General features: G+C 33.2%; 3 protein-coding genes across 4 annotated transcripts; all 3 read right to left on the reverse strand.

Annotated features, from left to right (window-relative positions):
* Positions 1 to 1,270: 1,270 nt before the first annotated feature.
* Positions 1,271 to 6,794, reverse strand: LOC125222724 (2-isopropylmalate synthase A-like). 2 transcript variants are annotated; one of them, XM_048125490.1, is made up of 13 exons: positions 6,109 to 6,794; positions 5,492 to 5,705; positions 5,327 to 5,407; positions 5,029 to 5,121; positions 4,837 to 4,923; positions 4,234 to 4,334; positions 3,446 to 3,479; positions 3,276 to 3,350; positions 2,939 to 3,022; positions 2,700 to 2,834; positions 2,089 to 2,234; positions 1,862 to 1,979; positions 1,271 to 1,397 (listed from the first exon to the last, which is right to left on the reverse strand). In XM_048125490.1, the coding sequence occupies exons 1-13, from the start codon at positions 6,729 to 6,731 to the stop codon at positions 1,395 to 1,397; spliced, it is 1,794 nt and encodes a 597-aa protein (XP_047981447.1). In that variant the 5' UTR covers positions 6,732 to 6,794; the 3' UTR covers positions 1,271 to 1,394. The 2 variants fall into 2 exon arrangements, with proteins under 2 accessions (XP_047981447.1, XP_047981446.1); XM_048125489.1 differs by lacking the exon at positions 1,271 to 1,397 and having other exon boundaries at positions 1,611 to 1,979; positions 6,109 to 6,793.
* Positions 6,795 to 8,941: 2,147 nt separating this feature from the next.
* LOC125221146 lies at positions 8,942 to 15,253 on the reverse strand. Its single transcript, XM_048123271.1, has 8 exons — positions 14,898 to 15,253; positions 14,780 to 14,799; positions 10,460 to 10,544; positions 10,240 to 10,357; positions 9,966 to 10,129; positions 9,747 to 9,867; positions 9,439 to 9,678; positions 8,942 to 9,360 (listed from the first exon to the last, which is right to left on the reverse strand). Exons 1-8 carry the CDS (start codon positions 15,251 to 15,253, stop codon positions 9,148 to 9,150), a joined length of 1,317 nt encoding a protein of 438 aa, XP_047979228.1. The 3' UTR covers positions 8,942 to 9,147.
* Positions 15,254 to 15,826: 573 nt separating this feature from the next.
* LOC125221147 lies at positions 15,827 to 18,156 on the reverse strand. Its single transcript, XM_048123272.1, has 5 exons — positions 18,065 to 18,156; positions 17,801 to 17,966; positions 16,623 to 16,957; positions 16,247 to 16,313; positions 15,827 to 16,085 (listed from the first exon to the last, which is right to left on the reverse strand). The coding sequence occupies exons 1-5, from the start codon at positions 18,154 to 18,156 to the stop codon at positions 16,077 to 16,079; spliced, it is 669 nt and encodes a 222-aa protein (XP_047979229.1). The 3' UTR covers positions 15,827 to 16,076.
* Between the last annotated feature and the right edge of the window lie 724 nt (positions 18,157 to 18,880).

An 18,880-nucleotide genomic window follows, 5' to 3' on the forward strand; every position in this document is an offset into this window, starting at 1 on the left:
AGGAAACCAAAAAGACAAGTGGAGGATAAATAAAATAATGGTAAATAGTGAGATATGGATTCGAAACTGGTCGTCCTTCTGCTGTAATTCGCTGTTGCATCATTGCATGTTGGATCTATATATATCGTGAGCATCCACAATGGATGCCCGATCCCGATCGATCCCGATCGATCGGGCGCGAGATCGGGCGCCCATTGCGACCAAACGCCCGAGCCCGATCTTAAAAAAAAAAATTTAAAATTGATTTTTAATTATAAAAACCGATTTTTAATTCAAAAAAATCGATTTTTAAATTAAAAAATCATTTTTTAACTTGAAATAAAAACTATAATTTCACAACGATCCATACTAAAAGAAGGATCCGTGAATTAGTGAAAGAATATATTTATAGAATATAATCCTTCACACTAAATGAGCAAGTTTTGCATTACTTGAGTAAACCTTTTATAGATAGGTTTTCAACTCCAACTTTCATTGTGACTTCGATGTGGGACAAATGACAATTTTATAGATAGGTTTTCAACTCCAAATCCTTCACACTAAATGAGCAAGTTTTGCATTACTTGAGTAAACCTTTTATAGATAGGTTTTCAACTCCAACTTTCATTGTGACTTCGATGTGGGACAAATGACAATTTTATAGATAGGTTTTCAACTCCAAATTTCTTTGTGATTTCGATGTGGGACAATTAGTTTTACACTTAAAAGAGAGATTTTTGTTGCTTCACACTAAATGAGCAAGTTTTGCATTACTTGACCTTTTATAGATAGGTTTTCAACTCCAACTTTCATTGTGACTTCGATGTGGGACAAATGACAATTTTATAGATAGGTTTTCAACTCCAAATTTCTTTGTGATTTCGATGTGGGACAATTAGTTTTACACTTAAAAGAGAGTTTTTTGTTGCTTTATGTAAAAATTTGTTTGATTTCAATGTATAATCTATATTTAGCCAAATGGTAAATATATATGGGAAAATTATAGAGAATGTGTGTTCAAGTCCCAAACTCAACATACTTTTTTTATTTTGACCTTTATTATACTTTACTCATTTTATTCGATTAATGCAAATGTTTTATTTAAATTTATTGTGTTCTATAATATTGTATTTATATTTTGCTATTTTTTATTTAATTAAAATTAAATATATAATTTATAATTTTTTTTTAAATTAAGTAATGCATGATTTTCATTTAATTTAGTATTTACTTTTTCTATTTATAATATGTGAAAATATAAAAAAATAACATTAAAATTGAAATGAAAAGTGGATAAGAGATAGGGCATCATCCACTAGGGCTTCACCATTGCAGAAAGATAGGGCATGCTGACGTGGCAACCACTAGGGCTCTCATTGGGGCTTCCACTAGGGCATCCATTGTGGATGCCCTAATCACTGAAATGGGTAATGTATTGTAATTATTGAAATTGATAGGTTTAAATGTCTCGAAAATTGCTGAACAATCAATGATTTCACTCACATCTACAGACCACAGTCGAAAATTCTCTTCATTAATTTCCCACAGCAAAATTCTCTGAAAACCAATTTTCCTAATTTCGAAATCCCAAACATACACTCTCCAGTTTGCTTTAAGCAACAAGGGCTAAGTGGCAGTCACCAAACAGTTGCAATCATTTCATTATTTGCTAAGCACAAATCAATACAAGTTGCAAATGTTACACATCATCCGACTTCAACTAGGTTTCTAAGTTCTAAATAGATACTTGATATAACAAAGACGTTTCACCCCTCTCTTCTTCCCACTACCATATAGAAAATCCAAACAACATCAACTGAATATCGACAAATAACTCGAGACGAAGACAATGCTCCCAACTTTATGTTAATGTTTGCATTACCTTGCTTTTGTTGGGATCTTCAGTTTTTAGGCGGTTCTTGAAGCCCAGGAGCTTGTTGAGGGCATTAACATAGGCTCGAACACTTGAGATGACGATGTCCATGGATGCTCCAGTCCCACTAGTTATATAGAAAAAGAAAGTATTAAAAATGACAATTCAAAGAATCAATCTTTTTCTGTTTTATCATCCTTCAGAAAAAATTTGAAAGATGCAAAGTATATCAGTACCTAAATGCACGGTTGACAGATTCTCCTGTATAAGCATGAGTAGCTGTTACACTATCTTCGCCACGAATTAGAACACGTGTTGTGGCTATAGCATCGATGCCTTCAGTAACACCACTCATGGAATACTCGAGAAGTGTTACAGGAACCTGCAAGCAAGCAAAACTGTATATAAGCTAGTTTCGTACGATTAAAATTTACATGAATAGAGAACTAATAAGAGAATCTTGATGTCCGAACATCAAGGCGCAGGTGTTGTCTTATGAGATTTAAAGCCATTAGACCCCTAAACCCCAATAGCCAATGATGACAAGTAATTTCAACCTGCCTATAAATCCCCACAAGATCTTGCTCATAAATCAAGAGTAACAATATATATAATACAGGTTTGAGATCCCCTAATTCACAGCTAAAAAGTAACAAACTATGAAACTTAATTGCTTGCACAAAATGCTTAGTAGCAGAAACTCAAATCAACTAATTTTGATGCATTGTACATGTGTGTATAGTTTCCTTTTTATAGCAGCAGAAGACACTGATTTCGCAGATGTCGCTGGATCAAATTAAAAAGGCAAAACAGTGTAGAACAACTTAAATATTTTGAGGTGTCTAACCTTAACAACAAGGTCTACCGCCTTGTATGCTGCATCAACAGGCCCAGTCCCAACCGAACAAGAAATACGCTCATCACCGTTTGCATGAATGAGTTTGACTGTTGCGGTTGAAAGGCCAAGAGATCCACATGTAACCTGTCGAGACAAGGTAAAAGTATAATAATTTAATGGAATATCTTAATGTACCACAACTATATATATTTATTGATCAACCACTATGTAGAAAGTTATAGACATGCCTGTACATCTTCAAGTTTCCAAACAGTTTGTGGCTGGAAAACTTCATCCGAAACTAGGGCTACTAGGTCATCATCGCTTATATTCTGGAACATCAACAGAATATAAACATGCAGGACATAGTGGTGCAATATTATAAGGTTTAACATGTGTGCATGTATAGCTGGCTGGGCAGTACATCAGTTACAACCAGGCAGGAGAGGGAGAGAGATGATTGGATTATAATATTATATGCAGTTTAAACAGGAGGTGCAATTATTGTGTTCACAAGTTTGAGTCATAATATGCAACACATTCTTCTATTCTTCTACATCTGTCTTGGTAGATTTCAACCAGTACCTTTTTATTTCCAGCTACAGCTTTGAAGCGTGAAAATAGATCATCAAGTTCCTTTCCATCAATATCATACCCAAGCTGCAGATCCATTTGCAGTAAACATTGATGTATAGGTGGAACAATTGCAGAACCTACTTTAATAGTTGAAAAATAAGCTTAACATTGCAATTTACCTCCAGCATTTTGGCTTTCAAAGCATGGCGTCCACTGAAGAACAAAACGGAAAAAATAATGAATAGAACATTACAATAAATACTGATATTCCACAACATGTGCTGATGACCATCATGAAAACAACAATGGTCTAGAAAGTAACTAATTAACTAACAAAGATTGACTTGACAACGAGGATTGAGAGCTCATCATGTTTCTAGAGATTATGAGACACACATGCCTATTAGCTTTGATGTCATTGGTTGACCATAGTCCATAAGTCAGCCTATTGAAACTGTGACCACTTGACCTAGTGGATTCAGGTCAAATAGATGACAATGCCTTGCACGGTATAATTGTTGTGCCTTTTCCTGTTGTCTTGAGACCAGACGAAGAAAGTGTGATTTACATACAGGTTAGCATATGAAATTTACTTTTGTTAGTTTCTTGTGACTATTCAGTAGCAAAAAACTGCAAAGACAACACAATGAAGATAGCAACTCTGCATTTTGTTCATTTCCTACTTTCACTATAATATGTAAAAAAGATGCCAAATTCTCAGTATTGCCGCACATGGGTTTGCATATGAATATTTAACCTGAGTCACAATCTAGTGTTAGTTACAGCACTAATACAAACTGACAAGGGGTAAGGACAATGGCATTTTAGTTAATGTATCTTATTAACAATTCAAAAGGAAAATAAGTATCATACGACTTGAAAACTGCAATTATAGGACAACAATGAAGATGCAGAAATAGGAGCAAGAGAGTAGTAAGGCATGCAACAGCAGTTACGTCCAGCATACCTGAGTTTTCCAAGCACGATACCAGATTCATTAGAACGAAGAAGTCCTATATCTTCAGGAGATATAATTTCATATGTGTTTTTATGTTTCAGCATTCCGTCCTGCAGAAAAAGCTCAGATAAAATGTATAAACAAGAAATTTTTGTTACAAGTTAAAAGGTCCAACTCAAGTTAAACAGAGAAAATTTTGAGATCCAAAGAGCATCAAACATTTATAATCAATTCTTTGATTTTACAGATTCAAATTCAATGGTTCAGATATCCCTTAAAAACTTCAACAGGCAAGTTCACTAATTATAAGATGAACTGATGAAGGTCCATAAACTAGAGAATAAATTTTCAAGATAGAAAATGTTAATTACTTCCAAGTTTCTTTAAATTATTTTTCATACTATTCTCTATTAGGAACTCATTGGAAAGTCACCACCTGCAAAACAAGGAGTAAGACAGTGTTTTTTTATCATGGTAAGACATAGATTTACAAATTCGATGTTTGCAATAAATGAAAAGAAGGTATAGATCAAAATCAATCAATCAACCAAAGGTATAATTCAATGGAAATGCAGAAGACTCTTGCATAAAAGATAACCATCAAACATCAACCTGATGAATTCCACTTTCATGAGCAAAAGCATTAGCTCCAACAATTGCTTTGTGTGGCTGGATACGTAGCCCACTGTATTCTTCTACCTGAAACACAGTGTTTGAGAACATGTATATCTGTAAGAATGTGAATTTATAACTTTATATCTCAAGAAAATGTCAACAATCATAATGATACAGAGGATAGTGTACCATCTTGCTCGCCATGATAATATGTTGAGTATTGATCCCTGTGTAAAGACCATCCAGAGCTTGCTCCCCACGGCATTTTATGGCCATTACAACCTGCAGTGGATCAGAAAGAGAAACATATTCTCAATTAGAGGATCATAAGGGGACCTAGATAGTCCCTAAGTCAACTGGGTGCTCGACAGAAAGATACCTGTTATTTGATGTCAAGAGATATAGGAATAAAATATAAATTATGATGTGCCAAATCAGAAGAAACCATTAAGGGCCCGAATCCCATTAAAAGAAAAGGGGAACACACCTCCTCTAGTGATGCATTACCAGCTCTTTCACCAATTCCATTGATGGTAACCTCTACTTGCCTTGCACCTGAATATGCCCCCTGAAGTAGGATTCAGATAAGCACCAGTGTCAATATCTAACCTGAATTTAGTTGTTAAGCACTCCAAGCGTGAGAAATACATACCGCTATAGTATTAGCAGTAGAAAGTCCAAGGTCATTCTGACAGTGTGTTGAGATAATGACATTTTCAATTCCAGGTGTGTTTGCTTTTATGTCTGCAATTAGCTGTCCAAATTCAGTGGGCAAAGTGTAGCCTACTGTATCAGGGATGTTAAGAGTTGTTGCCCCGGCCTTAATAACCTCTCCCAGAATTCGGTAAAGGAATTCTCTGTCTGATCTGTAAGAAACCAAAGAAAAAGAAAGATGAATTCACAAATTAGCAAGGTTGCATTAGGCCTCAAAATCTATACCAGACACTCAGTGTCCTCTTCCAATCAGAAAATTTTCAGAATTCATACTGCACCCCAACTACCAATTTATGAACCTCGCATTCAAATTAGGGGGGAAAACATCAAATACACTAAACGAGATCATCAAATGCCTGCTATTGGTTGTGGTAGCAGTTTGAATCCTTTGATTGCTGCTGCTGTTGTTGTTTTAGATCTTCAGAAAAGTTTAATTTGAGCTTGAATTGCAGTATTAATTTGAAGCTTCTCCCTAATTTTTTTCAATTTCATTTGATTCATTATCAAATAATTGATTAATTATAGAAGGAGATAAATGAAATGAGAAGGCGTGACCTTCCCGCATCTTCGGGGCTAAACTCGACATCTTGACAGCCCAAACTCCGAGCATAAGCAACCATAGTGGTGGCCTTGTGAACCACTTGATCGGGCGTCATCTTCAGCTTGAAATCCATATGAATCTGACTGGTGGCGATGAATGTGTGGATCCGAGGCTTGCTGGCATGCTTCACGGCCTCCCAGGACCGCTCGATATCCCTCTTATTGCACCTCGCGAGGCCGCAAATCACGGGAACATGGCCGGAATCGGCGGTGGAGAACTCGCGGGCGATCAATTGGACGGCTTCGAAGTCGGCGTCGGAGGAGGCGGGGAATCCGGCCTCGATGATGTCGACGCCGAGGCGGGCGAGCTGGCGCGCGATGTCGAGCTTCTCCTTGGTGGTCATGGTGGCGCCGGGGGACTGCTCGCCGTCGCGGAGGGTGGTATCGAAGATGCGGACGTAGTTAGGGTCGGGGATGTGGTTGGGGATGTAGTGAGGGCGGAGGGAGCAGAAGACGGCGGCGGAGGATGGACGGCGCCCATTTTGGATGAGGTAGACTGGGAGGGCGGGGAATTTGGTGGAGCGGAAGGTGGCCGGAGATGGTGCCAAGGCTGCGTGCTTGCAAATCGAAGATGCCATTGCTAATCAACTTGCCTGAGAGGTGAAGGATTGTATGTCTATACTTTAGAACCCTAAAATATTTTGCAGGGTTTAACAAATGAAATGTGTGTTTTTCACTAATTACTCATACTCAAAAGTCAAAACTAATTACTCACTTCATCTAATATGTCCAAATTCATAACACAGAATTTTAGTCCCTCAAAATATTGTTCATGTTTGACTCAACATGAATTTTAAAAAATATGATGAAAAATGAGTGCAAAAAGTTAATGAAATGTAGATCTCACATTTATGTACTTCTATAGAATGTGAGTGTAATAAATTAGTGAAAAGTGAGGTCCATTTAAAAAAAATATAAAAGCAAAATTGACAATATTTTACGGACATCGAAATGAAAAATTGGACAACATTTTATGAACGGAGGAAGTAAAAAGTATGATTTCAATATAGAAAACTTAGATTTTGCCCACTAATCTTTTATTGTGCATATCTTCTAGTCACAATCTATGTCTTTATATTTTACATTAATATGCTTTATTGCGCATTAAAATATAAACTAGGGTTAACCCACGTGCGATGCACGACGGAATATATTTTCATCATACGATTTTAAAATACTTATTAATTAATTAAAATAAAAAATAATATAACTATATAAGATTAAAAATAGAAAATTATACTATAAATAACAATTCAATAAATATACTCCAGTATTTAAAATGGAACCAAGACCAACACAATTATTTGGACACGAAGGAGAGAATATCAAGTGTTGATACTTTTGAAAAATATGTTTAAAACAATCGTTCATATCTCTCTACTGAAAAATGTAAATCACAATATATACACGCGGTACTCTAACTATTGTAAGAAATATTGGGATACAATTTAAAATATTTATCTTCATTGGAACGACCTTTAAGTGTTGCTGATTTTTTCACCTTCTTCATAACTTGAGGAAAAAAAATTTAATAGTTCTCCAACAGAACAGAAAATAAGTAGCTCAAGCAGAATAATAAATCTTGGGTGAATATGTTGCTCTTATAGAGAATTTAAACAATTAAAGCTACACATATACCAACATGGCCTTTCAGATTCCTTAAGAAACTGGGCTTATCATTAACTCACAATATAAAACTGGGCTGATTAGTATGCAGTAAATTTATTATAATTCCTTGTCAAAACTGCTAATTAAATAAAGTTTCCTGAAAAAAGTGAGAAATTAAAGTGACATTTATTCCAAAAATAAGAATTTGAATGAGATACAGTAACTAACTTGAATAGTTTAGGACAACGATATATGAAAGTCTCAAAAGAGCATAATTTAGTCCGAAAATTTGACAGATATAACTGAAAATATAGTTGTTAGACATTTGTTTTAAATAGTAGTTTAGATAGTTTCATTAAATTGCATAAGTTATTCTTTCCAAAAATAGCAAAAATTGATGTAGAGATATAACATCTGAATTTGGTGTATGATTTTTTTTTCAGCTTTAAACATGTTATATATATCTTTATCTCTTATGCATTGTACTTCTTTGTCTGACCATTCTACACTGTGTATAGGTAGGTACCTTGGCATTGGAAACAAAGAGAGACTCCAAATAGGCTATTAGATGGCAGGAAAATAAGAAGAAATAATTGATTTAAGGTATACTTCTGAATGTTATAAAACTTTTAGATAAGTCTATGTAAATGCATGATAGAATCTTTAATACCAACCTACATAGATGAGTATGACTTAGATAATGGTTTATAGATGCTGCTACTCTTGAAAAAAGGTTGAAATAAGATTGTAATTTCAAAATAAATACTATTGATAACAACACTCTGTTACATATATGTTAGATGAACTGCATTTATTTTAAAATGCAGTTTTATCTAGGTATATTTAATAATAGTTTGTCTAGAATGCAAATAAGTTTGTCTAAATTATATGGATTATAGATCATAATAAAAACTGATTTTGGTGATAATCAGAACCTCAATCACAGCTTCCAGCCTTTCATTTTGTGGTAGAACTATAACATTAAGTGAAGACCAACATACATTAGATAATTAACAAAATAATTTTGAGTGATGTTCTCAATGAGTAAGTTAAGACTGATAATTATTTCACTTTACTAAGTTAGTGAAAATTCTCAATTTGAACCCTTATAATTTAACCATTTGAGTGATAAAGGCATTACAAAAGTTTGCAATACAATCTCATAAAAAAGTCTTGAACAGAACCAAAGATGCAAAGCCTTAACATTATCATCAGAAAGAAAGTACTGAAGGAACAAAACCATCAACCAAAACAGCAAAAACTAAGATGAGCAGTCTAAAATGATATGTCAACTAAACAACCAAAAGGTAAAACATAAGGCAAAACATAGAAACTCCAAAGATTATTCCCAATCTGATCACCAGATTCACCACTAGAAAACTTCTTTCAATTACTGATCGGAGCCACATCAACATTATCCACCACTTTCACTTTCTTCTTATTCTTATTCTTATTCTTGCCTTGATCAACAGAAATATCATCGCAAGTATTAAAATCAGCATCCAAACAACGCTTGACACTGCTTTCAACAATCCACTCACTACCATGATCCTTAGTCACAACAGATAGATCGGGTGTAAGATATCCTTTTTGAGTAACCTAAAATAAAAGTTAAATTTCTGTTAGACAAAAAGTAAGAAAAACGGATGCTATAATTTGGTGAAAAAGTAAAATTACCTCCGCAATGTCTGATCCAAACAGTATATCGGACAACTTCACATCATAATTAAATATTTGTGAGCCAATGTTGACAGGAACATGCTTCTCAACTATTTCAGGAATACTACAAAGTTTGTTCACAGTATAAGGATAATTACGATAAAATTCCTTCCTATTCCTGACTTGAACTTTGAATAACAACTTTTGCCCAACAATTTTATCTTCAACTTCCTTAGGAATACAATCCATGGTAGATCTCTACAAAAACAACAATTAATTAAAAACAAACAAACTATAAAACTGAAAATAAATAATAATAGATATACCTCAAATTTACTTCCAATCAGATCAGTAACCTTTTTACCCAAAAGCTGAACAACTTCTCTATCCCACAAGAGAAGAGAAGCATTGCCTGTGTCATCAACAACGTTGACTACAAATCTAAACCTGCGTAAGAGATAAAGATAAAGAACTTTAATCATCAATTAATATGAGAACATGCTTTAGATGAACTTATACATACTCTTAAAGATAAAGTCTATTACCTTTTCAGTGCATAAGAGAAAGTCTTCAAACAAAAGTCACAATGAAACTTAGTGTCATCCAAGCATCTAACCTTCTTTACACAAGTCTTGCAAGCTAAGTAGAACCATTCTCCATAATGACATTCAATTGATTCAACCTTACCAAACACCCAATAAGACCCATCCTGTTCAATATTAACAGAAAGAAACTATTCCAATATTAAAACAGAAAGTATAATTAATATTGTAATTACTGAAACTCTACAATAATATATTGAAAATCAGATTTCAATACCTCTAGACAAACTACATCTTCAAGAGACTTTACATCCAAATTATCAAACTCACTACTCAACCTTTGTGCAGATTGTTCCAATGAAACATGCTGAGTAAAAGTATGATCACCTTGAATCCTAAACAATACAAATAAGACTTAGTTTATTCATTCTAAGCCATAAGTATAAATGCAAAAAAAATATGTAAAAACTGAATAGACAACAAATAAGTAATTATACCTCTTCCTGAAATCCTTAACTTCAATTATATCTGCATTAATAAGTACCTTGGATGCTTGATAATGAGTAGAAACACCTACCTCACCTTAAACATAAAAGTTAAACCATATAAACAACAAAAACATAGAATTGAGAAACAGAAAGAAAGGTTGCAGAAATAATACCTCGGAATAAGTTAGGCTTGCAAAACTGAACTATAACAATAGGGATGGTTCATTCGCTTTTTTTAAGTTGAGACAAATATGAATCAACATTTGACTCCCATATGGTACACACAATTTTATTATGCCTGCTCAAACACATTCTTGAGTTACTTTCTGAACTGCTTGATATAACTTAAAGATGACATATCCACATTTTAAATACAAACTTACTGCTCATCAGAAATTTCTACTTCAATAAGTCTATATTTAGACTTGTTCACCATGCTTCCTGGTCCAGTAATGACTCCAATTACATCTGTAAAATAAAATATTAAAAATGACAGACATTATGTGTATACTAAAGTAGTTATTACAGTTTATCATAGACAAAGTTTACCAAAAAAAGGATTATGATCTGGATTTTCAAGTTTTGCTATTTCAGAAAATGGCAAAAATGAAAACATAATGGTTGGGAAGGTTTCATCATTAACTTCATACGCCTCTGTTTTACAATTCATCATAAGTCTCTTTTGGTGATTTGTAGCTTTGTTTCTTAGAGTATTATCCTTGACATAGAAATTTTTCACAAAATAAATCCCTCCTTCCTTAGGTTGAGAGTCAGTTTCTCAATTACATATTTGGGAAATGAATCCTGAATTTTTGTACCCTGAAAAAAAAGTGATGAGATATATAAGATGTCGATATGTTAGATATCATAAAAACTACAACTGAAGTTTTAAAAGTTAGCTATAGATTTGTTAACTTAAAAACCACACCTCCTTATCATGGAATATACTCTCTAAACTATTGTCTGTTTCATCCTCCGGAGCATACTTCCAAACGCGTACACAACGAACTTTAATCACAGACTTAGTGATAGCAGCTGAAGATTATTCAGCAAGGTTACATAAGGGGCCATAGCTGTGGAAAAATTAATATAAGAAGAAAACCAAGCACAAATTAGTAAGATATTTAACAACATCATGTAAACAATCGACTGCCTTTTAACTATGAATGTACAGAACTTAAGAAATGCAGTTCTTGATGAATGGACAGAACATGGAGCTATATAAAAACGAATTAAAGAATTAACAATGAATGTACAGAACTTAATGAGATAATCTATTAAGCAGCACAACAGTGAAAAACAAAACACAAATTCCAAAAGCTGCTTGTAATGATTAGGAAAACCCTTCACATAAAAAGAGTTTGTGTAAAAAATTACACTATGAATGGACAGAACTTAAGAAATGCAGTGCTTGAAATCTTTTAGAGCTACCTATTAACCGAAGAAAAAATGCTCAGGAAGTGAATGTTACTGAAGAAAAATGTGTAATTGAAGAATGAACAGGAAAGGGTATTTATAGAGATCTATTTGGCAGAAATATCAGAAACTATTTAATGATTGGCTAAGAACCGTTTTAAGGATGATAGGATTTGAATTTAATGGGCCCAATCAGAACCACATTTGCAATCATTATTTTTTGGATTTTGTCCAATTTAACAACAGCAGTTAATGTATGAGTTAATCAATAAAGCCCTAATAAAGTGCAGCCGCCTCTACTAAATGGTCCAAAATTCCTGTTTTGTCATATTTAATAATATAAAGTTACTGATATATAATATTGTATTTGTTTGCAGGTACAAATGGATTCAAAAGGAGGAAGAATATTGATAGTATTAACATAATACTATCAAAATTTACAACATAATATACCTTTTTTAAAAATGCCATAAAGGGAAACATGAAAACTTTAATATTTATTTTTTTAAGGTTTAATGAAGTGATTGATATCTATAAAGTTACTGATATATAATATTGTATTTGTTTGCAGGTACAAATGGATTCAAAAGGAGGAAGAATATTGATAGTATTAACATAATACTATCAAAATTTACAACATAATATACCTTTTTTTAGGTATGCAACAGAAAAATGCCATCAAGGGAAACATGAAAGATTTAATATTTATTTTTTTCAGGTTGAATGAAATGATTGATATCTATAAAGTTACTGATATATAATATTGTATTTGTTTGCAGGTACAAATGGATTCAAAAGGAAGAAGAATATTGATAGTATTAACATAATACTATCAAAATTTACAACATAATATACCTTTTTTTAGGTATGCAACAGAAAAATGCCATCAAGGGAAACATTGAAGATTTAATATTTAATTTTTTCAGGTGCAAAATTGATTGAAAATGAGGAAGCATATTGATAGTATTAATATGTTATTGATTTTTCGATGAAGCTTACTTGATTGAAAATGAGGAAGCACAATAAATGCCACATTGGAAACATGGAAGTCTTATTGTTTATTAGTTTATTATTTATAAGTCATCACGTGTGGGAGAACAATAAACAATCACATGTGCACAAACAATAAACAATCACATTTATGAACAACCATTTTCCCGCCTAAATGTACCTGAGTGGCATTTTGGTGAATATCTCAACAACTGCCACTTTAGATAGTGATAGATGTCGGTTCTTTCGATATCACTGTTTCTTCTATTGATAGTATTTGTATGCATCTTTGATTTTTATCGCTCATCTCTTAATAACCTTGCCTTTCGCACGACCTCTACCACCAAGGCCGCAGTTTCTTCCGGAGATGCCGGCACCGAGAAATAGGGGTTAGCAAAAGCATCAAAATGTACACAAAAATCATAAACCAACATCCCAAACTATAATCGCATGTGCATGGTTATTTCATATGGGCAGTGTTTGCAAAATTCAAATTGGTCCTTGTACCAATGCATTTTGTTTCATTAGATTTTTTACAATTTTTTTTTTTGTCATTAGCTCTTTATACTTACTCAGATTATTATAAGAAGTTTTTATACTTTATTTTTCAATTTGATTGAATCTTAAGTTAATGTATTTCAAAGTTTAATTAAATTTTCTTGTGTTAATTAAATATATTTATTTTCTTTTTTTTTTCTAAGATATTTTTATAATCCATTCATTTGCAATATACTCAAGAATTATTGGGAAAATGAAAAATTTATCGATATTTTTGTTATCAATTTACAAACTTATGATTTTGCCAATCATTTTCGAGTCAATTTTGCAATTGAATTAATTTTAAAATATATTAAAGAAAATAGATTAAATACACAAGAAAAAATAATTAAATTATGAAGTCCGATAAATAAATATCCAAACCTCTTAAATAAAAATGCATTAATACAATGACCTAATAAAACAAAAATTATAAAAAAAAATAATAATACAAAAAAATTATACAAAAGCCTAGTGAAATGAAATACATTAGTGTATAAGTACCTTCACATATCTTTTGTCTTAAATTAATTGAGAAAATGTCATACTCAAATATCTTAATGCTTTAGCACCCTAATCCAAAATCAAGACTAAATCTCCACCCTTGGATTTTAAAATGAATGGATGAGATTAAAGCTCACAAAATCTCAATAAATAGTAGACAAAATATCAACAAAAGGGTAATATCGTCATTATGTTATCATATGATAATTTTCGTGAGTGTTTTTTTATATCAACATTGTATATTACAAATATCAACAATATGACATTGGAATATCAACACATTTTTATTGAGATTGGACATGCATAATATTGAGATTTTGCCTACAATATATTGAGATTTTTTGTTGCATTTGTTGAAAATAGCTGCTTATCAACATGTACGAAAATTGAAATATAATTTATCAAATTTCATCACCCGAACATCGTCGGAACATATGCAATTGAGATCTCGTTGGAATCCTTATTAAATTATCTTTAATTTGATATATTTTTTGTGAAAAAATAATTTAAATTGAGAGAGTTACGTAAATTTAAAGATTTGAGATGATTTTGAGGATAGAGAAAGTAGTTAGTTATAATTACTACATATAGGATTTGACATTAATATCCTTTTAATTTAATTAATAATTATTTAAATTTAAAATATATTATACTTGGCATCATATTAACCACAAGATCTTCTAATCTAATGGTTGAAAATTGGTCTCAATTTGAGATTAGTAATTAGTTAAATCCCCTCTTTATCTATTCACTATATGTCAAAAACGTACACAATCCTAAAACGGCCTCACAATAAAGTGGATTTCCCAAACATCACATTTTTAATTTGACAAACACCTTATTCTGAAATATAGCCATTTTAGTAGTATTAAACAAAAAAACATAATCCAAGACTAGAGCATCTGAGAAAGAACGACAAAAACACAGCAGTAATTCATAAACTCCTCGTTCTCCCCTAGAATGGCGATAGGGCTCGTCGGCCGCGGTATCAGCCGCGGACCTGACGCTCCCGAAATCACCCGATCTGATCTTCTCCTTGGCCGCGGAGAGCGCAGCCAGGGCGGCGCTGTAGTAGTTCGAGCAAAGGCTGTAAACCACCTTGAGATTAGGATCGGTGGTTTGGGAGAGAAGGGATTGGATTTTGGCGCTTGTTTTTGAAGCGCTGTCTGTGGTTGCGACGATCACGGCTTCATTGAGTTGTCGGAGATTGTCGAGTGCGTGACCGTTTAAGAGAGCGTAGCAGAAGCGCGGGGTTCGGGTTTGAGTGCATATCTCTTGTAAAGAGATGGCTGAGACTGAGACTGAAACTGCGGATACCAACACAAGGGCACAAATGGTTGTTGAGAGTGAGGCCATTGTATTTGTATTCATTATTATTGCTTCATTTTCTTTCTTCTCTATTCTCATTCATTTATACTGATGCATCCACATTAATTTTGCTTTTCGTATTTGGATAATTGGAGTAAATGAGTAATGCCGTTGGATTTTTAGGGATATAGTAATTAATTAATGGAAATTGGCGATCTGCATAATCTCAGATTCTCAGTTATATACTACTAGTAAGGGGTGCGATCATATCATAACTCATATTTATGTGATAACCTAATAACCCTATCATTTTATGGGTCAAAAGTATCATTTTTACTAAAAATGATATTTATACACGATAAAATGATACTTTTATTCCATAAAATGATATTCTGTTCCATAAAATGATATTTTTCGTCCATAAAATGAGGATTATTAGGTTATCACCATAAATATGGGTTATGATATGATCACATCCCCTCCTAGTAATTTGCAAAATCAATTTATTAGTAGTAATTTATTTTGTTTGTGTGGGTGGCCAATTAACTCAACTTTAAAAAAACTAGTTCTACTACTAAGAAATAGAGAGACATACACGATATTTAAACATTTCTAATTATTTAATCCATAAAAACATTAAAGCAAAATTGGCACCGTTGACAAGAATTGGGCGATGCACAAAATTCCTGCTATTCAGGTTCGTGTAACGAAATCTCAATCACAAATTACAAGTAAAGATATACTACTACAGTTTTAATATAAACAAATATACCTAAAATATTGGACAAATTACTTGGTGGAATTTATAAATTGTCAAATTGATTTTTATTTTATTGACTGGGCAGCTAACTCGATCCATTTCTGTAACTAACTAGGCAATCTGCAAAAGAGAAACACAAGACAAATATTTACAAACGAAAATTAAGAAACCAGGACTTAATTTATCAAATAGACTACGTGTTCACATGATTTTTTTTTCCTTTTATTCATTTAATTATATTGTAGATGAGTACTTATATCGAAGCTGAAAGAGTTAGTTACCATGTAAATATAAGGATCAGAGCGGCCTCCTGCTCCAAATCTCTTCACTGCTTTCAACTTCAGCAACCTGTTCATAACAAACAATTGTTTATGCTAGACCAAATGAAAATCTGGCTTCAACAGACTGTGTGATGTACTGATGTTACAAATCAAAAAATCAAGAACGAGAGTGATGGGTTCGAATAGCATCACTATATATGACTATCATTGATCATCTAAGCAATTGTTGCTTTTCCTATGTCATATAGACACTAATCCATGCAAATGATCAAAACACCAACGTTTTCATAAGCATAATCACATTTATTTGATATAATGTACAGAAAATATGTAACTGTGTGACTAACATAAGAAAGGGTCAATTGATGATACTCACATTCGCAAGGCTTTGCTTGTGGATGGGCTGTCTCCGAGCAACTGACGAATCATCACTTCAGAAGCACTTCCATCAGCAAGAAACCTCATAATGGCTGCAGCTTTGTGGCCCATGTGATCGGGCATAAATGGCTCCCTCTCCTTAGCAACAGCACTAGTTTTACTAGTAAGACTCTGCCTGGAGTTGCTAGAAAAGCAAGATGAAACCTCAGTTGTTATCTCAGAGAAAGTCTCGGATGACGCAGAAGGAGCAGGAGTTGCTATTGGCTTGCTGCTGGTTTTCAGTTTCTTGCCATTGGAGATGTAGATACTTCTTGAGCGTTTCTTCTGCACTATCTGAGAATTGTTGAAAAATTTATTCAGGACTGAATTTTAAGCTGTTTTTATGGAGGAGCCAAAAAATGTAGAGAAGCATTGCTAGAGAAGATCCAAATTGAATGGTCATTTTAACTAGCATTACACCAGAGTCTGTGCACAGAGCAAATGTTGTTTCAACATACTTAATAAGTAACTAAAGACGAGCATTAGACATAGAATTTGACCTAGAAAATTCACAACTAGAGATAAGTTCTGAGCATAACACACAGTGAGAAATCTTCACTGACTGATTGCTACTGTAAATTAAACCGACAGCGATCTCGTTGCTAAAGAAGGCTTAAATAACTAAACATTGCATCCATGAATTTGAGAAACGGAGTTTTTCAGGGCTTTTGATCAGTTTGTAAATACATCATGTATTTTACATACGTTTCGTAGATATTAATGCATTTTCACAAGCAATATAATCATACCAAAAGCGGAGAGGACAAATAGCACTGCAAAAGGAGAGGAATCAAATGCTAATTCACAGTTAATCGGTAAATTTGTGATGGATCAATATACACAGAAATCAACTGGCGGTTCAATTTTGGAAGTAAACACATCAGATGTCATAAACAATCATCTCGTCAACTTGACTTGAGCTTCAAGCTCAGAGGAAATCAGAGGGCAAATCAGATCTCAATCAGCTAATAGCAGCGTTTTGCAAAAAGTTGCATTAAACGACCGAAATTTAAAAATAATACGGATTATACATAAAATCGAATGTAGTATAATCAAATTGACGCAACGAAGAGAAAATTCAGACTCAGAAACACCACAATCGACTGAGATCTCCTAAAAACCAAAGCAGAGGATCACCTTGAGCTTCAGATCATGCGATCTGGACACAAACGCCGCCGCCATCTGAGCGCTCGACGACTCATCATCCGCACTCGCTTCTGCCGGCGATCCGCCGATTCTGAGAGCAGAAATCGCCGTGCTCTCGAGGCTCTCCGGACTGTCTCCGTCGCCGCAGCTCATTCCCCTGTGAAGAAAAAAACTCAGTCAAATCCAAATTCAGCGATGGAAATTAAATCATCAAAATAAACGATAAATAGAGGTAAACGGCGATGAATTTCTTACACGGAAGGACAGGAAGAGAGACTGAGAAGCGCGGAGGCGACGCTGCGCTCAATGTTTGAAGGAAATGAAGCTTCCACAGTTTTCGAATCCATTTGTTTGTGTTTATCTTTTTCGTATTTGAAAATGGCGGGACAATTTCGAATTCTGATCTTTCTTTTTTCCTTTTTGCTTTTTTGGTTATTTTCAGATTTCTCTGAAATATTTATAGTAGGAGTATATAAATTTGCTGTAAGCAAAATTACACGCGCATTTCATTCAAGGGTACATTTCTTTTATATTCAGACAATTGAATTAAAATAAATTAATTAATATCTGATTGTTAAATGTATTTCATCTTATGATTGGTAAATAATTCTGTAAATCTATTTATCAAATTCAGAATAACAGTCCTTATTCTATTAAAGCATCTCCAAGGAGAGAAGTAAATGGAAAGGTAAATTAATATAACTATCATTTATCTTTTTTTCATGAAAAATCATTCTCATGATATTTGAGAAGGTACTATACTTTTTTCCATTTTGAAGATGTATCTTTACCTCTTCATCCATGGAGATGTAAAATCTTATAACTACTATATTTGTATTCTTTTCATGAAAAACTCTTCTCCAAAAGGAAAAATATTTGAGAAGATATTACACTTTATATTTTTTAATGCATTAAGTATAAACTCTTTTCCTGTAAAAAATAATTTACCTTTCTATATACCTTTTATTTTTTGAATGTGTTACCTTTTAGAAAGATATATTTCACATTTTAAAAAGGTAAATACATAATATATATTTTCTATATATCTTTTCTCCTTGGAGATGTTTGCGA

The sequence above is a fragment of the Salvia hispanica genome, chromosome 4 (assembly GCF_023119035.1).
Source record: "Salvia hispanica cultivar TCC Black 2014 chromosome 4, UniMelb_Shisp_WGS_1.0, whole genome shotgun sequence".
NCBI classification, from domain to species: Eukaryota; Viridiplantae; Streptophyta; class Magnoliopsida; order Lamiales; family Lamiaceae; genus Salvia; species Salvia hispanica.